The sequence below is a fragment of the Nicotiana tabacum genome, chromosome 16 (assembly GCF_000715075.1).
Source record: "Nicotiana tabacum cultivar K326 chromosome 16, ASM71507v2, whole genome shotgun sequence".
NCBI lineage: Eukaryota > Viridiplantae > Streptophyta > Magnoliopsida > Solanales > Solanaceae > Nicotiana > Nicotiana tabacum.
The window spans coordinates 166,291,026-166,313,825 of NC_134095.1; the positions used below are offsets into that span (position 1 = coordinate 166,291,026).

General features: G+C 34.4%; 1 protein-coding gene and 1 pseudogene across 1 annotated transcript; one reads left to right on the forward strand and one right to left on the reverse strand.

The window, feature by feature from the left end:
- The first annotated feature begins 1,171 nt into the window (after positions 1-1,171).
- On the forward strand, positions 1,172-8,662 carry LOC107797603 (acetyl-CoA acetyltransferase 2-like). Its single transcript, XM_016620502.2, has 14 exons — positions 1,172-1,503; positions 3,391-3,489; positions 3,589-3,762; positions 3,847-3,952; positions 4,595-4,733; positions 5,264-5,341; positions 5,425-5,490; positions 6,034-6,119; positions 6,348-6,447; positions 6,533-6,643; positions 6,718-6,759; positions 6,978-7,064; positions 7,301-7,386; positions 8,370-8,662. Exons 1-14 carry the CDS (start codon positions 1,467-1,469, stop codon positions 8,401-8,403), a joined length of 1,245 nt encoding a protein of 414 aa, XP_016475988.1. The 5' UTR covers positions 1,172-1,466; the 3' UTR covers positions 8,404-8,662.
- A 126-nt stretch (positions 8,663-8,788) lies between these two features.
- Positions 8,789-15,750, reverse strand: LOC107797601 (cellulose synthase-like protein E6; annotated as a pseudogene).
- Between the last annotated feature and the right edge of the window lie 7,050 nt (positions 15,751-22,800).

Consider the following 22,800-nt stretch of genomic DNA (forward strand, 5'->3'; position numbering starts at 1 on the left):
ATTTATGTATTAAATTTTTTTCTATTCTGATTATGTATTATACCTTATTTGTAAAAGAAAATCACGTTTTTAACTTTAGAAGCTTAAAATCCATATATTACAAATTTAAATTAGGACTTCCAAGTTCCAATGCACGGAGGCCATATGCCTTGAAATCATACTTTTAGCTTCGAACATCAATTTTAGGTTCAAGGGTCTTAATTATTATAGTTTTAAAACTTTCAAAGCAGGTAGACAAAAATTATAGTTTTACCTTTCAATCAAATGTTATTCCTCTGATATTTTTATATAATAAAGCAAGTATTAGAACAAACTAAAGGAAAAACTACTAGAATAGATCAAATTCCTAAACATAATTAACACAATTATCATTTAAAACTTATCATTTTTGTTAATTCTTATATTATAACCTAAACACATCTTTTGAATAAAATTTATGTTATTTTTAAAAAATTATTCTCATTAATACGAGGTAACACCCAGCAAAGGTACAATAAGATGCAACACGTACTTTCCATCTATTGATACTATATTAAAAGCAAGAAGCTCCTTAGCAAAATTTTATTTGCATTTTTTATCCTTTAAAATAGCTTTCATAATAGTCAAAGCTATAATTTAGTTAATTCTATTATCTAAAATTTTAAAATTAAATAAAATTTTAATTATTAAAACTTATTTTTTTTCTTATTTTAACTATATAGAAACTCCTAATATTTAGAACTACATCGTCAATAAATTTTCTTTGACTTATTTGACATAAAACTTTATTCTCCAAAATATTGTTACTACAGTTTTTTTATCTAACATTAAATGTACGTACAATATTTTACTCCTATGATTAATATTTTTTTTAGTAATTTACATGTATTTTTTCCCACAATAATATACATGCATATTTACTTTTAATATTCTTTGCTAAAATATTTGGCATTTTAGTAAATGCATCATAACAAACTTAATCAAATTATTTATTGTTGTAGGTCCAATTATTGTAACTCTAACTATCGCATTAACTTAATAATCAAATTTTTGCATCTACTTTAATGCTCATCTACAATTTTACATAACTTGTTCTTTTACATAAATTTTAATTGATTGACGCGATAAACACGTGCAACGCACGTATCCTAAAGCTAGTATATATTAAGGGAGCGATTATTTGGGTTCATTTATAGAAAAAGACTTGCTCAAAATTTAGAAGCTCGGATAGCAAACCAATAACGGCGCAAAATCAATTTGGACACGCCCTTCTATGCAATTGCTACCATCTGCTCTATCTCCATAAAATACAATTGATTGAAACTTCAAACTAATTTATTGCAAAAAAATTATTCACTGCCTTAAAATTCATCTTTGATCAAGCTCTTTCCTCTGTTCGTTACTTTATCTTGGCTCAAAATCAGTTCACTTGGGTCTTATTCATATTTCATTCTTGTTTTTGACGGATCATTTTTGGAGAAATCTATATGGCAAAGATGGTTAATGATTCCATTAAACCTCGAGGTTCTTCTTTCTCTTTTAACTTTAAATCTATCATGGATTTTTCAGAATTTGAATTATTTATTTATTTTTAGCTTGTAAGAATGGTGGGTTTGGACTTTGGAGTAGCAGAGTCAGCTATCTGATTTTACCTTTGATTTTTTTTTTTTAAAAGAAATTAAAATTTTACATAGTTAGAAGCTGCATAGACACTATATATCACAATTTTTATGGTTAAATTTCTTTGACTCGTTGAATTGTAATGGTACCGAAGGATATTATCTCCTGTAACCAGTTACAATTTGAATAGAAGACAATGATCCATTTTATTTTTTGGTTCACTTTCAGAAAAAATAAAAGAATAAATAAAAAGGGGCAAAGTGCTACAAAAGAACTCTGTTATTTCTTAGCCTATCTATAACAGGAGATCATACTACAAAGAGATCATGTGTTTTATTTAATATCTTAGAGCCCGTTTGGCTTAGCTGATTTAGAGCAGGTGATAAGCATTAGTGTTTAACCAAAAATCTGAGTCTTTGATCAAAGCTAGAAATAAAGAGAAATTCGGGTTACTGATAATCTGGAGACTAAAATAATGGAGTAGAAGATTTCTGAGAATAATAAAGTAATAAGTAGTTTTTTATTTCCATGTCCCTACAAATGTTGAGTCCTTCTCCTTTTATAGTTGATTCTAGGAGAAGGTGTAATGCCTTTGTCTTAATGAGACAATTATGAGCAATAAATGATATTAAAAGAAACGTTACTCAGTCATTCCTATTAAATACAAATTCTCTAACGTATTTGATATTTAATGCTGAATTTGGACTCTTTTGCGTCATCAGATTCATATCTTCAATCCCTTCCGATCTTCGGTCTTTAAATGACTCGAATAGGTACGAGACTCGTGCCATTTGAGTAACGGTCCACACCTATGTTGCTTTCTTCTCCCCATATCTGTTGTCGCCCGTGCCTCTTGGCTATTTATTGCGTTTTGACCTTTTGACCAGTCCACGTGTCATGACACGTCATCTTCAATATACAGACTCAGTTTTTTCCCAATACAATTAGGTGCTGAAAAACACTTTTAAGTGCTGAAACTGATTTAAAAATAAGCAGTTATGTGTTTGGATAAAAGTGTTGAAATTAATAATATTTAGAACGGGGTATACGAAGAGTTTTATTTCAAAAAGAAGTATTTTAGGGATGAAATAGTAAATATTTTGGTCAAACTTAAAGTGCTTATAAGCTGAAATTTGATAAGTTGAGGGAGACCAACTTATGACTTTTGGCTTATAAGCACTTTTAATTTTACCAAACGCGTAGATAAGCCAAAAAGTGCTTATAAGCCAGTTTGACAAGCTTATAAGCTAAGCCAAACACCCTCTTAGAAGTTGCTCCCTGCATACCAATTTATGTAGCACCATTTGACTAGCCACGTAGTTTAAGAAAGAAAAGGAACTTTTGAAACTTGTGGTCTAAAGCAAGATTTATATATTTGTGTGGCTATAAATCAATCCATTAAGAGTAAAGTGGGAAGTTTAATGTTAAATTGTTTCTAAATATAGAAAAGATGACATTCTTTTTGGCACTGACTAAAAAAGAAAGAATGTCACATAAATTGGGAAGGAGGAAGTATGTTTTATTGATCTCCGTTGAAAAGGGCCACATAACTAAAAGCACATTTGTGACGGGTCGTAAAACTGATCTCCGACAAACAAATTCGGGCAAATAGAGTAGTTTGGTGCTATTAGTGTTGGTTAGAAGTCTATGAACATATTTGGACATATTTATCTGTCTAGACATGCTTTGTTTCATCTATTGTTTACTGGTATAGCAATTAATAAAGTGATCATAAAGATCTGATTTTTAACACCAAAAAATGTATGTATGACGGAATGTTTGAAATTCCAGATGTATGCATTGTGGGTGTTGCTCGAACGCCAATGGGTGGTTTCCTTGGTTCTCTTTCGTCTTTGTCTGCTACAGAGCTTGGTTCTGTAGCTATCCGAGGTGAGATTAATGGATAGCTACATTTTGCATTAGTTATCTAATGTCCATTTAGCATTGTTGGTTATGTTAGTAAACTTCCCGTGTTTGTTACGCCTGTAGCTGCTCTTAAGAGAGCAAATGTAGACCCGTCCCTTGTTCAAGAGGTCTTCTTTGGAAATGTTCTCAGTGCAAACTTAGGTCAAGCCCCTGCTAGACAAGCTGCCTTAGGAGCTGGGATTCCTAATTCAGTGATTTGCACTACCATTAACAAAGTGTGTTCTTCAGGACTTAAAGGTGGGATCAGTATCTATACATTTTGATTATTTCTATCAAACTTCTTTGCCGCAGTTTTACCTGACATGTTTACGCTTGTTGCAGCAACAATGATTGCAGCACAGACTATACAATCAGGAAGCAATGATATCGTTGTGACTGGTGGCATGGAAAGCATGTCTAATGTACCGAAATACCTTCCTCAAGCAAGGTTCGATTTTTTGGTTCTAATAATTGTAGGTATCTGGATAATAATGAAATGATTGCCTCACTTCCCAAGGAAAAAGAATAAAAAAGAAAAGAGGGAGGAAGCAAAAGGAAAGAGTGTAGTCACTTATTCTTATTAGTGTTTTTCCGTCTTTCTTCCATCGATAATGTAAATCCTTAATCTATTTTGGCTGTAAAGCCTTCCTATTTGAACTACAAAATTATCTTCCTTATGTGAATATGAGAAACCAAGCTTTATTTTTTTGGGTTCTACATGAAGATTTGCATGCTTTTAAAGTTTGCGATGCCTCAAAGTGTAGCTTTTTACATCCAGCTCCTCATGACATGGGCATTTTGGTGGAAGACACTACACCGTTGCATTCAAATATATGTATTTATGTCTGTGAATCAGGCTGTTTCTTTATATTCTGGATTGGATCACATGAGGACTCCTATAGATAATCATCTGAAAGAGCTTTGTTTCTCTGATCCTGGAAAAAAACGTTCTTTAAGGATTTTCTCTTTCTTCCTTTTATTGGTCTGCTTTGAGGAAGCTCCAGTTTGAGAATGGCTGTCACTTAGAATTTGTTTAATATAACTTCCAGTAAAAACCATTTGCCATTTCTGATTTTACTTATTTCGATAGGAAGGGATCGCGGCTAGGTCATGATACTATAGTAGATGGCATGCTAAAAGATGGACTCTGGGATGTCTATAATGATTTTGGGATGGGCGTCTGTGCAGAACTATGTGCTGATCAGTATAAAATCACAAGAGAAGAACAGGTAATGTCTGTTTCTACCTCGAATTTTCCAGATTTCTCTCTTCGTCTATGAACCATGTTGTGAACTTGCAGTCAGCATTCCTCTCTCATTCTGCCTGTTGACCTTTTCCCTTTCTCCATTGTTCATGAGTTGGTCTTTTTGCCAATTGGAAATTACTGTGACCTGATCCTTCGCCTGTCTAATAATGTTTCTCCACCGTTTTGTGTAGGTTCTCTACTTTTTAATATCGTTCTTGTATCTGGAGTTCTTCCTAAATCAATAAAATTATTGTTCTATTAAAAAAAAAGTTTCTCCATCAATCAAAAGGACAAACATGTAATTTCCTTGTTATCAACCTCTTTCTTACAGGGGTGTACCTGCCTCCTGTTTTCTTTCTTTTCCTTCCGAAGTACTACCTGAGTGTTTCTAAAGTAGAGCTTAGAGCCGTTTTGTTCTCTGGAAGCAAGGCCATAAAATTTTGAAAACATAGTATTAAACATTATTGTCTATTGAATTTTCTATCTGTGCTTTATCTTCCCATTTTTCTCTAGGATTCTTATGCTATTCAAAGCTTTGAGCGAGGAATTGCTGCACAATGTAGTGGTGCATTTGCATGGGAAATAGTTCCGGTGAGATTGTCCATTCTTTCTTAGGTATAAAATGATGCCCTAGAAAGTTCAGAGTTTAGATTAAAATTTCGATGTTCGTGCAGGTAGAAATTTCTGGTGGAAGAGGAAGACCATCTACGGTTGTTTATAAAGATGAAGGTTTAATAAAGGTGAATCAGATTGGTTAACAAACTGATGTGCAGTACTTTTTCTTTTATTTTGGTAATTTGATTTCCATCTGAGATTATCTTTAGGTAGATCAGAGTTTTGATGATCTTCTTCACCTTTTATGTATCCTTTCTGCCTACTTTCACCCCTTAATATGGGAAACGTCACCTGACTAGCTATATGAAAATCCCTAATATTCTATGTTGTGCAGTAAACTAATGCTTCAATGTGAAATTTAGTTGTCTCTCAATGTCACTGATAAAAGTTCTTTGTCCATTTTTTATCTAATGTCTGTCAGTTGTACTCTCGGTACAACTCATATACTTAATGGTGGTAATCTAATGTCACTTTGGCAATTTTAATGGTGGTATTCTTTCCAGTGCACAGTCAAACTCATATACTTTAATTTTCCTGTCTCCTTCCATAAACTCTTGATGAAAATTCTACCTGGCCATTTAACCTAAATGGAATTGATCCCTAGATCTGCTGAGTTAGTTATTTTACGTAGCAACACATTGAACCTCTTTTCATTGTTGTTTTGCTAGTTTGATGCCTCCAAACTAAAAAAGCTTAGACCAAGTTTCAAGGAGAATGGAGGTTCTGTTACTGCAGGCAATGCTTCCATTATAAGGTATTCTATCTCTGTCTCTCTTTCTCTGCCTCAGCACACGTGCATGTGCCACAGCCGACAAATTTCTTTTCATGCCCTTTTTAGTGACCTTGAAACATATGATACTAATGAGAACCTGCTTCTGGTGTTCCTTTAGTATTTTTCATGAACAATCCTGTGTTAATGCTGTTAGATGTAGAAAGTAGTCGCACTTGATTTATTTTGACCTCTTGTATGCTGTAACTCTAGTGATGGCGCTGCAGCATTAGTTCTGGTGAGTGGACAAAAGGCACTTGAACTTGGATTGCAAGTAATTGGTAGGATCAGAGGATTTGCAGATGCAGCTCAGGTAGAAGAGAATTATTATTGTTTTTTTTTTTGTTGACTGAGTTTTACAACTTAGTGGGACTTGTCTAACAAGATTTATTGGGCAGGCACCTGAGTTATTTACAACAGCTCCAGCTCTTGCAATACCAAAAGCAATTAAGAATTCTGGCCTTGAGTCATCTCAAATTGATTATTATGAAATAAATGAAGCATTTTCTGTAAGGATCTGTATTATACCTTCTGATGCTAATTTTATCTAGCTTGGCCATAATTTAGCATATTTGCTTCGCAGGTCGTGGCTCTTGTCAACCAAAGACTGCTCAACCTCAATTCCGTTAGTCTCCAATTGCTCTTTTCTTTGCTTTTGACCCTTCCCTTTGGAAAGTCAATAGTTGCTTATTGTTACTCTCTGCTTATGTAGCGAATTATTGTGGCAAAATTTAGTTGGAGAAAACAAAGAAATGTGCTAATTTTGTTCGAAATCTGTAATTTCTCTTCTAATTTTATCATGTCCTCTATCTCAATCCTGTTATAACTTTGTCCCGTGGTCAGGGCAAGCTAAATGCTCATGGTGGAGCTGTGTCATTGGGACATCCTTTAGGGTGCAGTGGAGCTAGGATCCTGGTATCTCTTTTAGGAGTATGTTGGCCGCATCTTCCTAAAACTCTTATGCTTAAGCAATTACAGTCTTTCTCAAACTATTATGCTTAAGCAATTAGACTTGTCCAGTTTGTGTTATTTATTGGTTAAATATGATTTGACCGTATATTTATTGATGGATATTGATATATTGTTTTAGTAATGGACAACTAAATAGTATCTGCACAAAGTTGCTGCATTTTGTTTTGTCTTACACAATTGTAAGTATGGTTCAGGTACTGAAGCACAAGAATGGGAAGTTTGGTGTTGCAGGAATCTGCAATGGGGGAGGAGGCGCATCTGCTCTTGTTGTAGAGCTCATGTAAGCCCTTTCTTTAGTGAATTTTATGATTTATTCGCTTATTCAACCGCTTTAGATTTTTTGCCACAAGTTTGTTTTTCTCTATTTCTAATCCTTTTTGCTACAAGTGCTTTTGCTTAACCGTAAACATAAATCTGAAACTGGTGGGATAAATGATCCAGTCACTGTATTTTATGCTCAGAGAAAATTTGCATCCTGAACTTTTGAACCTTACTCGACTCAACATTATAAGTATAAACCGGAACTTTGTTTGAAGAGCTTATTTGTATTATCATAGGAAAACGTAAACGTACATCTTAGACCTTAGTGGTGCAGGACAGAATTCAGGAATCAACTCATATTTTTCGCTCTTCTTTGTCTGGTGAGGAATAGAGTATCTTTTGAGGAACTACAGCTCTCTCTAGCATGCAAAAATTGTTTTTTCACTCTCTTTCACATCTACAGTAAAGGCTAGTCAAAATGCTTTTGCCCCATGACCTCCTCAGCAAGCAGAAGCCATAAACCTTTATGTCCAATAAAACAGTAGAAAATGATTTTAGAAAATACTTCCCTTTGTATAAAATTTTTCATTATGCCAAATACGGCCTACAGTTTCTGGTACTTGCAGCGGAATATGTTTTGCTTTACTAGGTTCAGGAACTATATAAAAAAAAATCATTTCCGTCTTTGATTATAAATAAAATAAATATAGTCAACTCTACACAAAATGAAGAATGAGAGAGGAAGTGCATGATTGGATAAAATTTGTAGTGTTCTACGTGGTTGATTGTCTTTCAAAGATGATACCTCTGTTTTGATTGGGGAATAATTATTTGGGGAAATTTCCTAAAAATATCGGCGAATTCAAAATAGTTTGAGTTGAAGTTACCTAAACTTAGATAAGAGTCTTTACACTGCAGTTGACTCACTGCAGTTGACTCCATGTAAAGTTTGCATTTGATTCAAGTAATGTGTCTTTAATCATAAAGTCTTGCATATTGCAGGCCTATAAGGATGGTGGCACGTTCATCGCTTTGAAACTGGAATAGTTTGTACTATATTTGCATCTAGCTGCTGCACAGTTGCACGCCCAATGAGTTCTGCCACATTGCATCTAAAGTAGTGAGGTATCTGAATGCTTGTATCCATTATGTAAAACCATAGAAGCAATAACCTAATAATACCATGAAAATCGAGCAAACACTTGTTTTCCTTTACACTCAGCATAGTTAGCAGTTCTGCTCGTTTGTGTCACATAATCCTCCATCATCAATAAATGAATGTTCATTAGTTTTTACATTGAGGACTCCACAGCTATGGCATTTCGACACTATATATATATATATATATATATATAGGAATACCGAACTTTTTATTATTACATACAGTGGTGCAACAGTACAACAGAGTACAGACATGAACTGAGAACTGAGAAGTGTGAAATGATCAGTATTTGGCTAACAGATACAAAAAGGTAGCTAAGACAAGAGAAATACAGGTGACAACAAAGGGCATACATCCCTTGTCATTCCTCAAGAAAAGCCCCTCATATAAAGGCAAGTTAACGATTACTATTAACCCCGTTAAAAGAATCTGAATACCAAGAGATTCTACAATAACTGCAGCCTCATGTGGATCCATAATAACCCTTAACATGACATCTCCAAGACAAGAAAAGGTTCCACAGTGCTATGGTTGCTAAAACATAGAACATAGGTGTTGATGATGAGGCAGCTGAAGTGCCAAACTCCATGATTTCTTGCTCATATCTTTGACTGACATTTTCATTATCTGAACCTTTTGCTGTGACTACAAAACCTGACTTGGTGAATCCTACAAATGTCAAGATGGTTTGAAAGAAGGCGAATAGGTAAGAAGTCAATCTCTTGTATAGCCAGAGTCTCTGATCATTCCACCATCCTTTCAATGTGCCTCCACACCATAGATGTTCTAGTAAGCTATATGTTGTAGTGGCAATGGCAACATATACATATGGTAGCATCCAGAGGCTTGACAACTGTATATGCAGAAATTAAATGACTTACTATACTTAGAAGAACATACAGAAATGGTGCTGCAAGGAGCACATGGTACATATGGTAGCATCCAGAGGCTTGACAACTGTATATGCAGAAATTAAATGACTTACTATATACTTAGAAGAACATACAGAAATGGTGCTGCAAGGAGCACATGCCTGCCAGTCATTCTCTCTTTATGTAGGATTTTGCTAACCTACTATATGGCTGTTGTAGGTTATCGTTGTCCCCATTTTTCAGTTTTTAAAAATAAACATGACAGCTCATTCAAAATATATCATGATTTTGGTAAAGATTTAGTGGGCAACCCGGTGCACTAAGCTCCTTTTATGCGCGGGGTTCGGGGAAGGGCAGGACCACAACGGTATATTGTACGCAGCCTTACCCTGCATTTCTGCAAGAAATCGATATCTCCTGGTTATATGACAATAATTTTACCAGTTACGCTGAGACTTTCCTTATTTAAAGATTTAGTGGGATTCACCCAAAATCCTACTAAAGGTCGTGATGGTGCCTAACCTGCTAGCTAGGCAAGCCGACACTCAAACAACCATAAGTAAAACAAATTATCTAAATCTTTAGCAGTATCATGATATAATATGAAAGCAGAAATAGTCTCAAAACCAATATCATACATGTAAATATCTGAGACAGGGTCTAAACACGACCACAACTGTCTACAATGCTTAGAACCCGGTTTCAGAACTATCACAAGCATCTAACAATGATAAAGAGTGCCTATACATATACATACATATGCATTCATATGTACATGTATATATATAATATATAGACACTTATTTCTTAGAGGGACATACCTTTGGAAACAAGCTGATGCCATGGAGAAGGCAAAATGATGGGACAATAGTATAATATAAGGTAGGCATCCAATTTGCAGCACAAAGCAAGAAGCTACAGTATGAAATCTGAAGTTTGAGTGGGATTTTTCCTTTGCCATATATGAAAGGGCAGTATTTTGAAAGGAATATCTGAAAATTACCCTCTGCCCATCTCTTATGTTGTACTAGAGTTTCCAAAAGTGTTGTTGGAGCAAGACCTAAGAATCCCTTTCTCTTTGGATTGAAATAGACAGATTTCCAGCCTCTGCATTGTATTGAGAGTCCAGTTATCACATCTTCTACAGCACAACCATACTTCAACCCTACCTGCAGATGCAATCAATGCAAAAAGGCATTTCTATGGTTAGAAAATTATAGCAGACTGAGGGTGTGTTTTGTATGATGAAAGTCATTTTTAGGAATTTATTTTCGGAATGTGACTTATTCTCCTCGAAAATATTTTTGGTGTTTGGTTGGAGAGTAAAAATTATTTCTCGAAAAAAAATATTATATTAAAGTTTGATATTATTATTAGCAAACAGGATAGTGTTTTGGTGAAACTTTTGAGTATTAAAGATTGACCAACAAAAAAAGATTGATAATAATGTTTAAGTGTTGGTTAAAACAAATATATGAAGTTAAGCAGTGAGATTATAATTCTGAAGGAAAGCTAAAAGTATTGGTAAAAAATGTTTTCTCCAGAAAATATTTTCTGACAATCAAATACCTGAAAATTATTTATAAAGAATATTTTCCATCATACCAAACACACCCTCAATTTGGTTTTGCTATCTTTTTTTTTTTTTTTTGGGGGGGGGGGGGGGGGAGTGGTCTTAAAGGGGTTGTGGTTAATTAAGGAAAATTACCTCTTTACCCCATTGAGTGCCCTCTTCATATAAGCAACTAGCAAGAATTTTGCATGTTTCTTCAAGTATATCACTAGTTTCTTTGTATTCTCTCTTGTTGTCCACTTCTTTCTTATAGTAATTTATTATCTTGGATCCTTTACAGTATTTCTTTCCACACAGAACTTCTCTCCCATGAAAGCAGCCAGTACCAATGTACAAAGGTCCTCCACTTGCATCTAATCCTGGAAGCTCTACCTTCACAATCACCAAATAATAACAAATCAGATACAGTCGACCTCTCTATAACAACATCTCTATATAATATCCATTCACTATAAAAGCCAAGTTTTCTCTGATTGTTTGTTGTTGTTATAATATATGTCTTCTATAATAACACTTCACTATAGCAACTAAAAAATATCGGAACAAACGAGGCTGTTATAGAGAGGTTTGACTGTATATGAATCCTTGTTAATTACTCCCTCCATTCCAAGTTATGTGACACAGTTTAGCTCGTCATTGTTTACGAGAGAAATGAAGACTTTTATAACTTATAGTCTGAAATATGCTCTAATACTTGTATGATTGTGTAAGTTTTTTAAGATTTGTGGTTTTAAACATGTCATAATATTTGTGTGGCTATAAACTTGTTATGAAGAGTAAGATGAGAAGTTTAACTTAAATTGTTTGCAAATTTAAAAAAAGACATTCTTTTTTTAAACATACGAAAAAGGAAATAGAGTCGTCACATAAACGGAAACAAAAGGAATAGTAATTAGATGTGTTATTTTATATAGCTATAAGGTTCTTTAATTACAACAACTGATCTCAAACTTGGTATATAGCTCTTACCTCAGTGATTATACGTAAAGAATTGCTGTAAAGATCATTCTTGGTGATATTACTAAATTGCTGAGGATATTGTACAAAAGCAATGCCATTGCTTTGTTCTTCATCTAGGAAAAAGCATAAGGCATCTCTCACTGATTCTGAATTGTTTGAATACATGTCACAATCCACATTCAGAATAATAGGACTGTTGCTTATTCTTGCTGATACCCTTATCTGTTCATGTTTTTTTTCAAAGAGTCAAATAATGGTTGCACCAAATAGTAAGACATTAGGAACAAAAAACAAAGAACTTTTATTGGTGGGAAGCTAAGTTAAAAGAGTTTAATTTCTATAAAGTGACAGTATAAATAATTTATGCAATTAATTAGGTCACTAAATTTGTTAATTAAGAGTTTAACTTATACACAACCGACAATATAAAGAAGCTTTTATATTGTTAAACTATCCAAATGATATCTATAAGTAACTCTCCATAAAAAATTGAATGGAGTTTGTAATCTTGAAAATAAGATAGATTATCTGTTCTAATAGACAAATGGGTCGTAAAATTTTTTATATTGTTGAAGGATGTACTAGTTAAACTCATTGGACAATTACAAGTAAATAATATATCTGTTAGAAGAAATAACATATCTGATAAATATTACTAGCAATCTGTTAGAAGAAATAACATATATGATATAACAAGTTAAATTTTCAGTGATATTATAAAAGCATCTTCATACCATTAGTTTATATAACTAAAAAACTAAGTTAAAAGAGGGTAGCTCGGTACACAAAGCATTCTGCATTCACGCAGGGTCCAGGGAAGGTCCGCATCCGAAGTGGTGTAATGTAGGCAGTCTACCCTAATGCAAGAGCCAGTGGCTGCTTTCACGGCTCAAACTCCTGACCCATAGGTCATACTGAGACAACTTTATCGTTGCTCCAAGGCTCATCTTCCCAAAACAAAACAAAAAAAACTAAGTTAAAGAGAGCAAGTTAATTACCAAGGCATTCATGGCACCTGCTTTGAAGTGATGGTGGTGTTGGGGTCTCTTCTCTCTTGCCAGGTATACTAAAGTCGGCAAAATTTGTCCTACCACATCCGCATTTTCACTACTGTCAATTAATATCTGCAACAAATTGAAGCAAATATTTCAGTGGAAAATATCAATTAAACTTTATGTTCACTTCTTTGAAAAGAAAGAAAAAACACTTATTTACTTGGATGATAGTGTGATGGTCTTGTTTGCTTGAAATGAAATTCCACTCTCGAAATCCTTTATGTTGTTTTCTCAGCATTTCAGGGACATGGCCTTGCCTTGTAGTCTCATCTATCCTTTTAATCATAGCTTCGTATAGCTTCTGTAAGTTTATCAATGAACAATAATTCACTAAAGTATTAACTTTAGATAAGCAAAATTTCTTATATATATGTACACATTATGTATTGACTCTCCTTGACTTATTCGTGTGTTTTATTTTTAAAAAATTGACGTTCCTAAATAAAAATTCTAGCTCCGCTATGTCGTAACACTTGTTCTCCAACAACGTAAATGCATTAAAACTTCTTTATACGATTTTTGGAGACATATAGACAAACAAGTTAAGAACGATGTTAATCTATTCTGATTCAGAAAGAAAGTGGCTTCTAGTTTACTGTTAGTTATCGAACTTTTATTAGAAATATACAAATCCTTGTACTTTTTTTTAGTAATCGAGAAATTTCTAAGGGCTAGAAATATATCGTCTATAATTCGGTGAATAATGGGTCTACTTCTTTACGTTTCTCCACTTAAATACCAGTCTTTTTGTCAACTACAAAATTTAAACATGTGACGTGCTCCTAATATACACATTGCGTGTTGCAATCATACCACTAGACCAAGGGCTTAATTAAGTTCTATTAACTAATGATGTAAAAAAATATTTTTACGATCAGATCACTTATTATATACTACTAATTAAAGTATTTTCCGATAAGCATTAATTTGTAATTTGATAAAAGTGGTAACTAACATGTTATCACGGATTAAAATTCACTAATAATGTAAAAAAAAAAAATTTACACTATTTTGATGTATAACTTAAATCAGTTGATTAATTATGTGAATTGTTCTATGAATAAGTTAACAATTTGTCAAGTTAGACTAGCATATAATAGCAGAAAAAAAACTGTAAGGAGTTAATAATATATGTACCTTGATGGAAATAAACTCATCAGCTGATAATAATTCATGAGTTTCATGATTATTATTCATTGAAAAATAAGCAGCTGGTGTAGGTGTTTGTACTTTAAATTTCTTGCAAAATGGCAACCAATATTTGGAAAATTCAGAAGCTTCAAAGAGAGCAAAGAACATAAACTCAGAACAACCATCATCTGAGAGATAAACACTCATCTTCTGAGGTGGATAGTTATAAGCCATTAGAGATAAAACTGTGTTTATCACCATAGATGGTGGCTCTATCACATGGTTTGCTGTGCATACAAATATGTCTATACTCGGTAGCTCCTCGTCCCTCAATCTGTACATAGACAATGGCGAAGACAGAAATTTCGTTAAAGATATTTAAGATTAATATGTATGTATAAAAGGTACGTAGTAGTATATATCATTTAACCTATATGATAAAATGTAATTTTTCTGCAAAGGGTGTCTAACCATCCTTCGTCTAATGTAGCATCGGATATGTATATACGAGGGCGTATCTATGTGGAGGAGCATAATACACGTAAACCCATATTTTTTTAAAAAAAATTACGTTAAATATATATGTTCATACCTAAGCTCAAATAACCTTATGGTATAATGTTCATTGGGTGCACCTTTACTAGTGATGTTTCTCTCATGTTTATCTTGTTGTTTTTTCCTACGAAGTTTCAAATCTCGTATATGTGGGCATGTCTAGCATCCTCCTCTTGTGTTTTAATTAAGTACTTTTACCTTTCTTTTTTTATTTAGTTTATCCATTCAAAGTCTCAAAATCTAATTAACATACTGAAATCGTGCAAGGATATGTTTAATTTTGAACATATAATTTCAAAATGGTAATGGTTTCATAGTAAATAGAACCTAAAAGTTAAATCACCAAATATAAAATTCTGAATCCACCTCTTCGTCGTAGTGCACCTATCTTCTTGACATTAACAATAATAGTGAAACAATAACTAAAGAGTAATACAAAAGACTAACGCTAATAGTCAAATATATTTTAAAATTATTTACAATTATAAAAATATGTCAATCTTTTTAGACTGGACTAATTGACTAGTATCACTTACACTAGAAGCCTAGAATGGAATATTTAGAAATAATTTAACTTTGATTTCATACTTTAACCACAAAAATGTCACGGTAAGACAACAAGTTCTAAATGTCTATCTTTCTTGCTTACATATACATACATTAACATAACAAATACATTAAACTGAAGGAAGTAATAAATTTTCCCAAAAATATACCTCTGAGAGAGCCTATCCTTGAAAGTATAACGATAAACAGCATTACAACGAAGTGATTGAGTGATGATCCAGTAACATATATACCAAACTTCTGCCATTAACAAACTAATCCAAACCCATCTTCCTTTTGCCAGTAAGTTACTCACTCTGTGAAAGTATATAAAGACTATTCCAATTAATACTGAGATTGCATATACCCAATAAAGTTTACGTCCTTTTGCTCCCTTTGTTTCAAATAAAGGAATGTAATTACTATCTTTTCCCATAAATCTGATTGTACTGTTTTTCTCTTATTTTCCTCTGCCTTTCTCTTCCCCTTTCTTGCATTTAATTTCTCAACTCCCTCGTGTTGTAAGAGCTTAAAATAGGTGTCAAGTCTGTGTAGAAGAACTAAGGGAAATTATGTGGCCAAGCCACACGTGTGTGTATATATATTGAAAGAGTTTACCTTATATACACGACGATGTGATGAAATTTACACTATTAGGTCACTTAAAAGATATCTAGAGATAACTCTTTATAAAAAGTGAGATTTTATAATCTAAAAAATAAGGTAGATTATCCAATAAAACAAATATCGGTAAATATTACGATATCGGTAGATATTAGTTAAACTCATTCTTAATTTGGCTCGATCAGCAGAATATTGGCAATAAGGAAATATTTGGATATGTTCTAAATGGGTCCTTATCACAAGTCTTAGTTTATTTGTACTGATGTGGGTGAGGCAAGCAAATTTTGATGCGTAGTAACCTACTGACGCCAAATTGCGCAACTTAAGTCAAAAGGGTCAAATTTGTTCTTGTATTGTTCGAAACTGAACAATTGTATCTTCCTTTAATTTTTTTTACTATCTAATAGTGCTATCGATAATATATAGGAAAAAGTTTAGTATTTGCAATTGAGCCCGAGCTGCAAGCTAAGAGTAATTTTATATATTCAAAAAGTTGAAGGGTAAATTCAATGTTTTTTTCTTAAACTATTTGGACATGTAGAGTCTACCAATTTCAAGTTGGGATTCCGTTAATGGCAAATGCATTTATGATGGCAAATTTGAACCTTTTTGCTTTAAGATTTTTTCATTGAATTTTCATCAGTTGTGATAGGTCACGTATTGTCAATTTATACCGGTCAATAAAAAGTTACACATAATCAAATTTAAACTCATAATTTATATTCTTACGAATTGTGATATACGGGTTTCAATGTGTTGAAGTTTGGCAAAATGCCAAAGTCCCACATTGGTTGGGAGTTAAGTTTGGAGGGGATTTTTCCCCTATAAAAGAAGGTCTAATGTTTAGGATTGAGATACACCTCTCATTTGCCTTCTCATCTGTTTAAGGCATTTGTATCTTCTCTCTTTAGTATTATTTCACTTGTATTTTTGGAGTGAAATAAAATATTGGTTGTGTCCGAGGAGTAGGCAAAATTAGCCGAACCTCGTAAATTCTGGTGTTCCCTTTATTGTTGCTTTATTGTCTTATTTATTATTTGGTGGCTGTCATAATTTTTGGTATAGTAGTTGTGACTTATTCACACTCTATACATTTGGCTTCCGCAACAATTGGTATCAGAGCCAAGGTACTGTCTAAGTATGCTCTGTGGTTGCAGCATAGTCTGATCTTCCACATCAGAAAAGATTTATCTTGGTAACTGAGTCAAGGTTCTGTCTGAGTATGCTCTGTGGTTGCAGCTTAGTATGATCTTCCACACCAGAAAGGAAATAATCTTGATTTGTGTCGTCAGCTATTAAATAATATTTGTGTCAAAGATGGGAGACAATAAACAAGAAGAATCTACTTCAAGTGTCAACAATACGTCATCATTGGCATCTTCGCTTATGACAAGAATTGTGTCAAATGCGAAATTTGCGGTCGAAATATTTGACGGGTCCGGACATTTTGGGATGTGGCAAGGCGAGGTTCTAGATGTCCTTTTTCAACAAGGGCTAGATCTGGCCATTGAAGAAAAGAAACCAGATGTTATTGGAGAAGAAGATTGGAGAATTATCAACCGTGTTGCTTGCGGTACCATTCGATCCTACCTTGCTAGAGAGCAGAAATATCCATACACAAAGGAAACTTCTGCAAGTAAATTATGGAAAGCACTGGAGGATAAATTTTTGAAGAAAAACAGTCAAAATAAATTGTACATGAAGAAGAGACTGTTTCACTTCACCTATGTTCCTGGTACCACGATGAATGAACATATCACCAGTTTCAATAAGTTGGTTACAGATTTGCAAAATATGGATACAACTTATGATGATGGTGACTTGGCCTTGATGTTGTTGGCGTCACTTCCTGATGAGTACGAGCACCTTGAAACTACTCTATTCCATGGAAATGACGAAGTTTCTCTCAGAGAAGTTTGTTCGGCTTTGTATAGCTATGAACAAAGAAAGCGAGAAAAACAGAAGGGCGGAGAAGGAGAAGCACTATTTGTGAGGGGTCGTCCTCAAAATCAAACGAGGACAAAGAAGGGAAGATCCAAGTCAAGATCCAGACCCAGCAAAGATGAATGTGCCTTTTGTCGAGAAAAAGGGCACTGGAAGAAAGACTGTCCGAAGTTGAAGAATAAGGCCAAACATAACAATGGAAAGGCCATTATGGATTCAAATGTAGCTGATTGTGATGATTCAGACTTCTCATTAGTTACAACAGAGTCATCAACATCATCAGACATATGGTTGATGGACTCGGCTTGTAGCTGTCATATGTGTCCCAACAGGGACTGGTTCGTGGAATTTCAAGAAGGAGAATATGGAGTCGTCCACACAGCGGATAACAGCCCTCTTACCTCATATGGCATTGGTTCAATACGATTAAGGAACCATGATGGAATGATCAGAACATTGATAGATGTTCGATATGTACCGGATTTGAAGAAGAATCTCATCTCTGTAGGAGCCCTAGAATCAAAAGGGTTCAAAATCATTGCAGAAAATGGAGTGATGAGAGTATGCTCCGGTGCACTAGTGGTAATGAAGGCTAATCGGAAGAATAATAATATGTACCGCTATCGTGGCAGTACAGTTATTGGGACAGCGACAGTGACATCTAGTGACGACAAAGAGGCAGAAGCAACCAAGCTATGGCACATGCGCTTGGGACATGCTGGAGGAAAATCCTTGAAAACTCTATCAGATCAAGGATTGTTAAAAGGAGTAAAGACTTGCAACTTGGAGTTTTGTGAGCATTGTGTCAAAGGGAAACAGACAAGGGTTAAATTTGGTACAGCGATCCATAATACTAAAGGCATTTTGGATTATGTACACTCTGATGTTTGGGGTCCTTCCAAAACACCTTCATTGGGTGGGAAACACTATTTTGTAACCTTTGTTGATGATTTTTCTCGAAGAGTGTGGGTGTATACAATGAAAAACAAAGATGAAGTGCTGGGAATTTTTCTCAAATGGAAGACGATGGTGGAGAATCAAACAGGCAGGAGGATCAAGTGTATTCGCACAGACAATGGAGGTGAATACAAAAATGATCATTTCAATAAGGTCTGTGAAAATGATGGCATCGTCCGACACTTCACTGTTAGACATACACCACAACAGAATGGAGTGGCAGAACGTATGAACCGGACCTTGCTGGAGAAGGTATGGTGTATGTTGTCCAATGCTGGCTTGGGCAAAGAATTTTGGGCTGAGGCAATTACATATGCATGCCACCTCATTAATCGTCTACCATCTGCTGCTATTGATGGCAAAACACCATTTGAAAAATGGTACGGAAAACCTGCTGTAGATTATAACTCTTTGCACGTGTTTGGCTCAACTGCATATTATCATGTGACGGAGTCAAAATTGGATCCAAGGGCAAAGAAGGCTATTTTTATGGGAATTACTTCTGGAGTCAAAGGATATCGCTTATGGTGTCCTATGACAAAGAAAGTAATATTCAGCAGAGATGTTACCTTTGATGAATTTGCTATGGTAAATAAGGTAACAGAAGATACCAAACAAAATGAAGGTGCTTCTAAGCAGGTGGAGTTTGAGGGAAAATTTATTTTTCCTACACAAGAAGCAGAGGAGGAAACAAATGAAGATTACCCTCTGGAAGGAGAGCCAGTAGAGGAGATTCCAACTCAGGAATCTCAACAACAACTTGAATCAATAGCAACCAGCAGGCCAAAAAGAACAATAACGAAACCTGTTTGTCTCATAGAGACGGTTGCTTGTGCAACCTCAATTGTAGCTGATGATGTTCTTACTACTTATAAAGACGCTGTTCAAAGTTCAGAAGAAGATAAGTGGAGGATTGCCATGAATTATGAGATACAGTCCCTTCATCAGAATCATACATGGAGATTGGTCAATCTCCCGAAGGGAAAGAAAGCAATTGGGTGCAAATGGGTATTTGCAAAGAAGGAAGGATTTCCTAACCAAGTAGATGTTCGCTACAAAGCAAGATTGGTGGCCAAAGGATATGCTCAAAAGGAGGGAATTGATTACAATGAAGTGTTTTCTCCAGTTGTAAAACATTCCTCCATTAGAATTATGTTGGCTTTGGTAGCACAATTGGATTTGGAACTAGTTCAGATGGATGTAAAAACTGCGTTTTTACATGGAAACTTGGAGGAGAAAATCTACATGACTCAGCCAGAAGGATTCAAAGTTGCTGGAAAAGAAAATATGGTGTGCAAACTTGAGAAATCGTTGTACGGATTGAAACAATCTTCTAGACAATGGTACAAGCGATTTGACGAGTTTATGTTGCGGCAAGGGTACAAGAGAAGCAAATACGATCATTGTGTGTATTTGCACAAGCTTAAAGATGGTTCCTTTGTATATCTTCTCCTATATGTTGATGATATGTTGATAGCTTCCAAGAATTCGGAAGAAATTGATAAGTTGAAGATTCAACTGAAGAAGGAGTTCGAGATGAAGGATTTGGGTGAGGCAAAGAAAATTCTTGGCATGGAGATAATTAGAGATAGACGTTCAAAGAAACTCTGTTTATCTCAAAAGGAATATTTGAAGAGAGTACTTCAACGTTTTGGCATAGATGACAAGACTAAGCCAGTTAGTACTCCACTTGCTTCCCATTTTAAGCTAAGTACTACTATGTCGCCAATGGATGAAGCTGAACGAGAGTATATGTCAAAGGTACCATACGCAAATGTTGTTGGTAGCTTGATGTATGCAATGGTTTGCACAAGGCCTGACATTTCACAAGCTGTTGGAGTTATTAGCAGATATATGCACAATCCAGGGAAGGAGCATTGGCAAGCTGTGAAGTGGATTCTACGGTATATTCATAATACTGTAGATGTCGGGTTAGTTTTTGAGCAGGAAGACAATCAGTTTGTAGTTGGATATTGTGACTCAGATTTTGCGGGTGATATGGACAAACGAAGATCAACTACTGGTTATGTGTTTACTTTTGCAAAGGCACCAGTTAGTTGGAAGTCTACTTTGCAGTCAACAGTTGCTTTGTCTACAACAGAGGCAGAGTACATGGCTATTACAGATGCTGTGAAAGAGGCAATTTGGCTTCAAGGATTGCTAAAGGAGCTTGGTGTTGAACAAAAAGGTATCACAATTTTTTGTGATAGTCAAAGTGCTATTCAATTAGCGAAGAACCAAGTTTATCATGCAAGGACGAAGCACATTGATGTTCGGTATCATTTCGTACGAGAAATCATAGAAGAAGGTGGAGTCACGGTGAAGAAAATTCATACTACAGAGAATCCTGCTGATATGCTGACAAAGGTGGTGACTGCGGTCAAGTTTCAACATTGTTTGGATTTGATCAACATTGTTGAACACTGAAGATTGAAGATGAAGACACAACCAAAATTTGTTATTGAGAGAGAATTGAAAATGTGGAATTTTGCCAAGGTGGAGATTTGTTGAAGTTTGGCAAAATGCCAAAGTCCCACATTGGTTGGGAGTTAAGTTTGGAGGGGATTTTTCCCCTATAAAAGAAGGCCTAATGTTTAGGATTGAGATACACCTCTCATTTGCCTTCTCATCTGTTTAAGGCATTTGTATCTTCTCTCTTTAGTATTATTTCACTTGTATTTTTGGAGTGAAATAAAATATTGGTTGTGTCCGAGGAGTAGGCAAAATTAGCCGAACCTCGTAAATTCTGGTGTTCCCTTTATTGTCTTATTTATTATTTGGTGGCTGTCATAATTTTTGGTATAGTAGTTGTGACTTATTCACACTCTATACATTTGGCTTCCGCAACACAATGGTTATATGGTCCATTTACAAAGTTATATCGCCGATTTGAATTTAACTCGTTTACTTAATACTAATATATATATATATATATATATATATATAGTGAACTTGAGGAGAAGAACATGCACTTGTAGATATTCAGGTCAACATGTAAAAGTTGAGAGCCTATAAAGGACGTTAACTAAAGTAAATGTTGTTTCTATTTTCATTAAATGGATTGAATCGGTTGGATGTTGGCTTGATGCTCCAGCTATAGAACAGAGTCCGACAAAGTCGAAACTGCTGAATTATTTTTTTAGAATAAAAAGGGTGGGTCGGATTAGGTATTGAGTTGGTAAGGTTGGGTTGTGTTCTAAATTGGTCCAGGTTCATAATTAGTGCTTTAACAATTTTTTCTTAAAATTAATATTAAAACGTCATTAAATCTCGTCGAAAAATAAAAATCCGGTGAAAATGATTAAAATTAGTTAGGTAACGTAAAGTGATTTTGAAGATTATATATACATGTATAACTTTGATGACAAATTACTGAAAGTTGAGTAATTATTTGAGCAATCAACTAGATAAAATTTGGATCTTTTTCTTAAAAAGTTTGGACACGTAGAGTCTACCTATTTCAAGTTGGAACTCCGCCAATGGCAAAGAAAATATTAGACCGCTTTGTTTATGATAAGAGTATGAATTGGCCAAAAACGTGATGGAGTTCTAAAATAGAGCAATTATGCGTCATATATAGTCAAACCTCTCTATAACAACATTATTTATATAACAATACTTCGCTATAAAAGCTAAGTTTTTTTTGGAATCAATTTCATATTCTGATATAATATATGTTTTCTATAGCAGTAATTCGCTATAACATTCAAAAATATTTGGAACTAAACGAGGTTTGACTATATATACTTGGCCGAATTGGATCTTTTGCTTTTAAATTATATATTTTCAATGCAAACATTTGCGTTTAAATTATACACTTTCAGTCTCCTCTTTAATTTCCTAATTAATTAGGTTTGTCCTTTAACAAACATTTGGATGATGGAGAATAATAATCACCTTATAATCACCATATATCTTTGCGTTTATTCCGCAGAAACCTCTAAAAACTCTTGGAAATGAATGTCTGTTAATCACCGAAAGAACAGCAAATAAAAACAGAAAAATGAAATCAAAAACATTTTGGACCTCATATGTTGCAAAATGTTAGAAAAAA

What these genes read in the sequence shown, in the direction of transcription:
- LOC107797603 (XM_016620502.2), top strand. Translation starts at nt 1,467, where the DNA reads ATGGCAAAGATGGTTAATGATTCCATTAAACCTCGAG. An exon ending in GGCAATGCTTCCATTATAAG is followed by an intron (nt 6,120 to 6,347) that starts GTATTCTATCTC and finishes CTGTAACTCTAG; the next exon opens with TGATGGCGCTGCAGCATTAG. An exon ending in GCTCTTGTTGTAGAGCTCAT is followed by an intron (nt 7,387 to 8,369) that starts GTAAGCCCTTTC and finishes TGCATATTGCAG; the next exon opens with GCCTATAAGGATGGTGGCAC.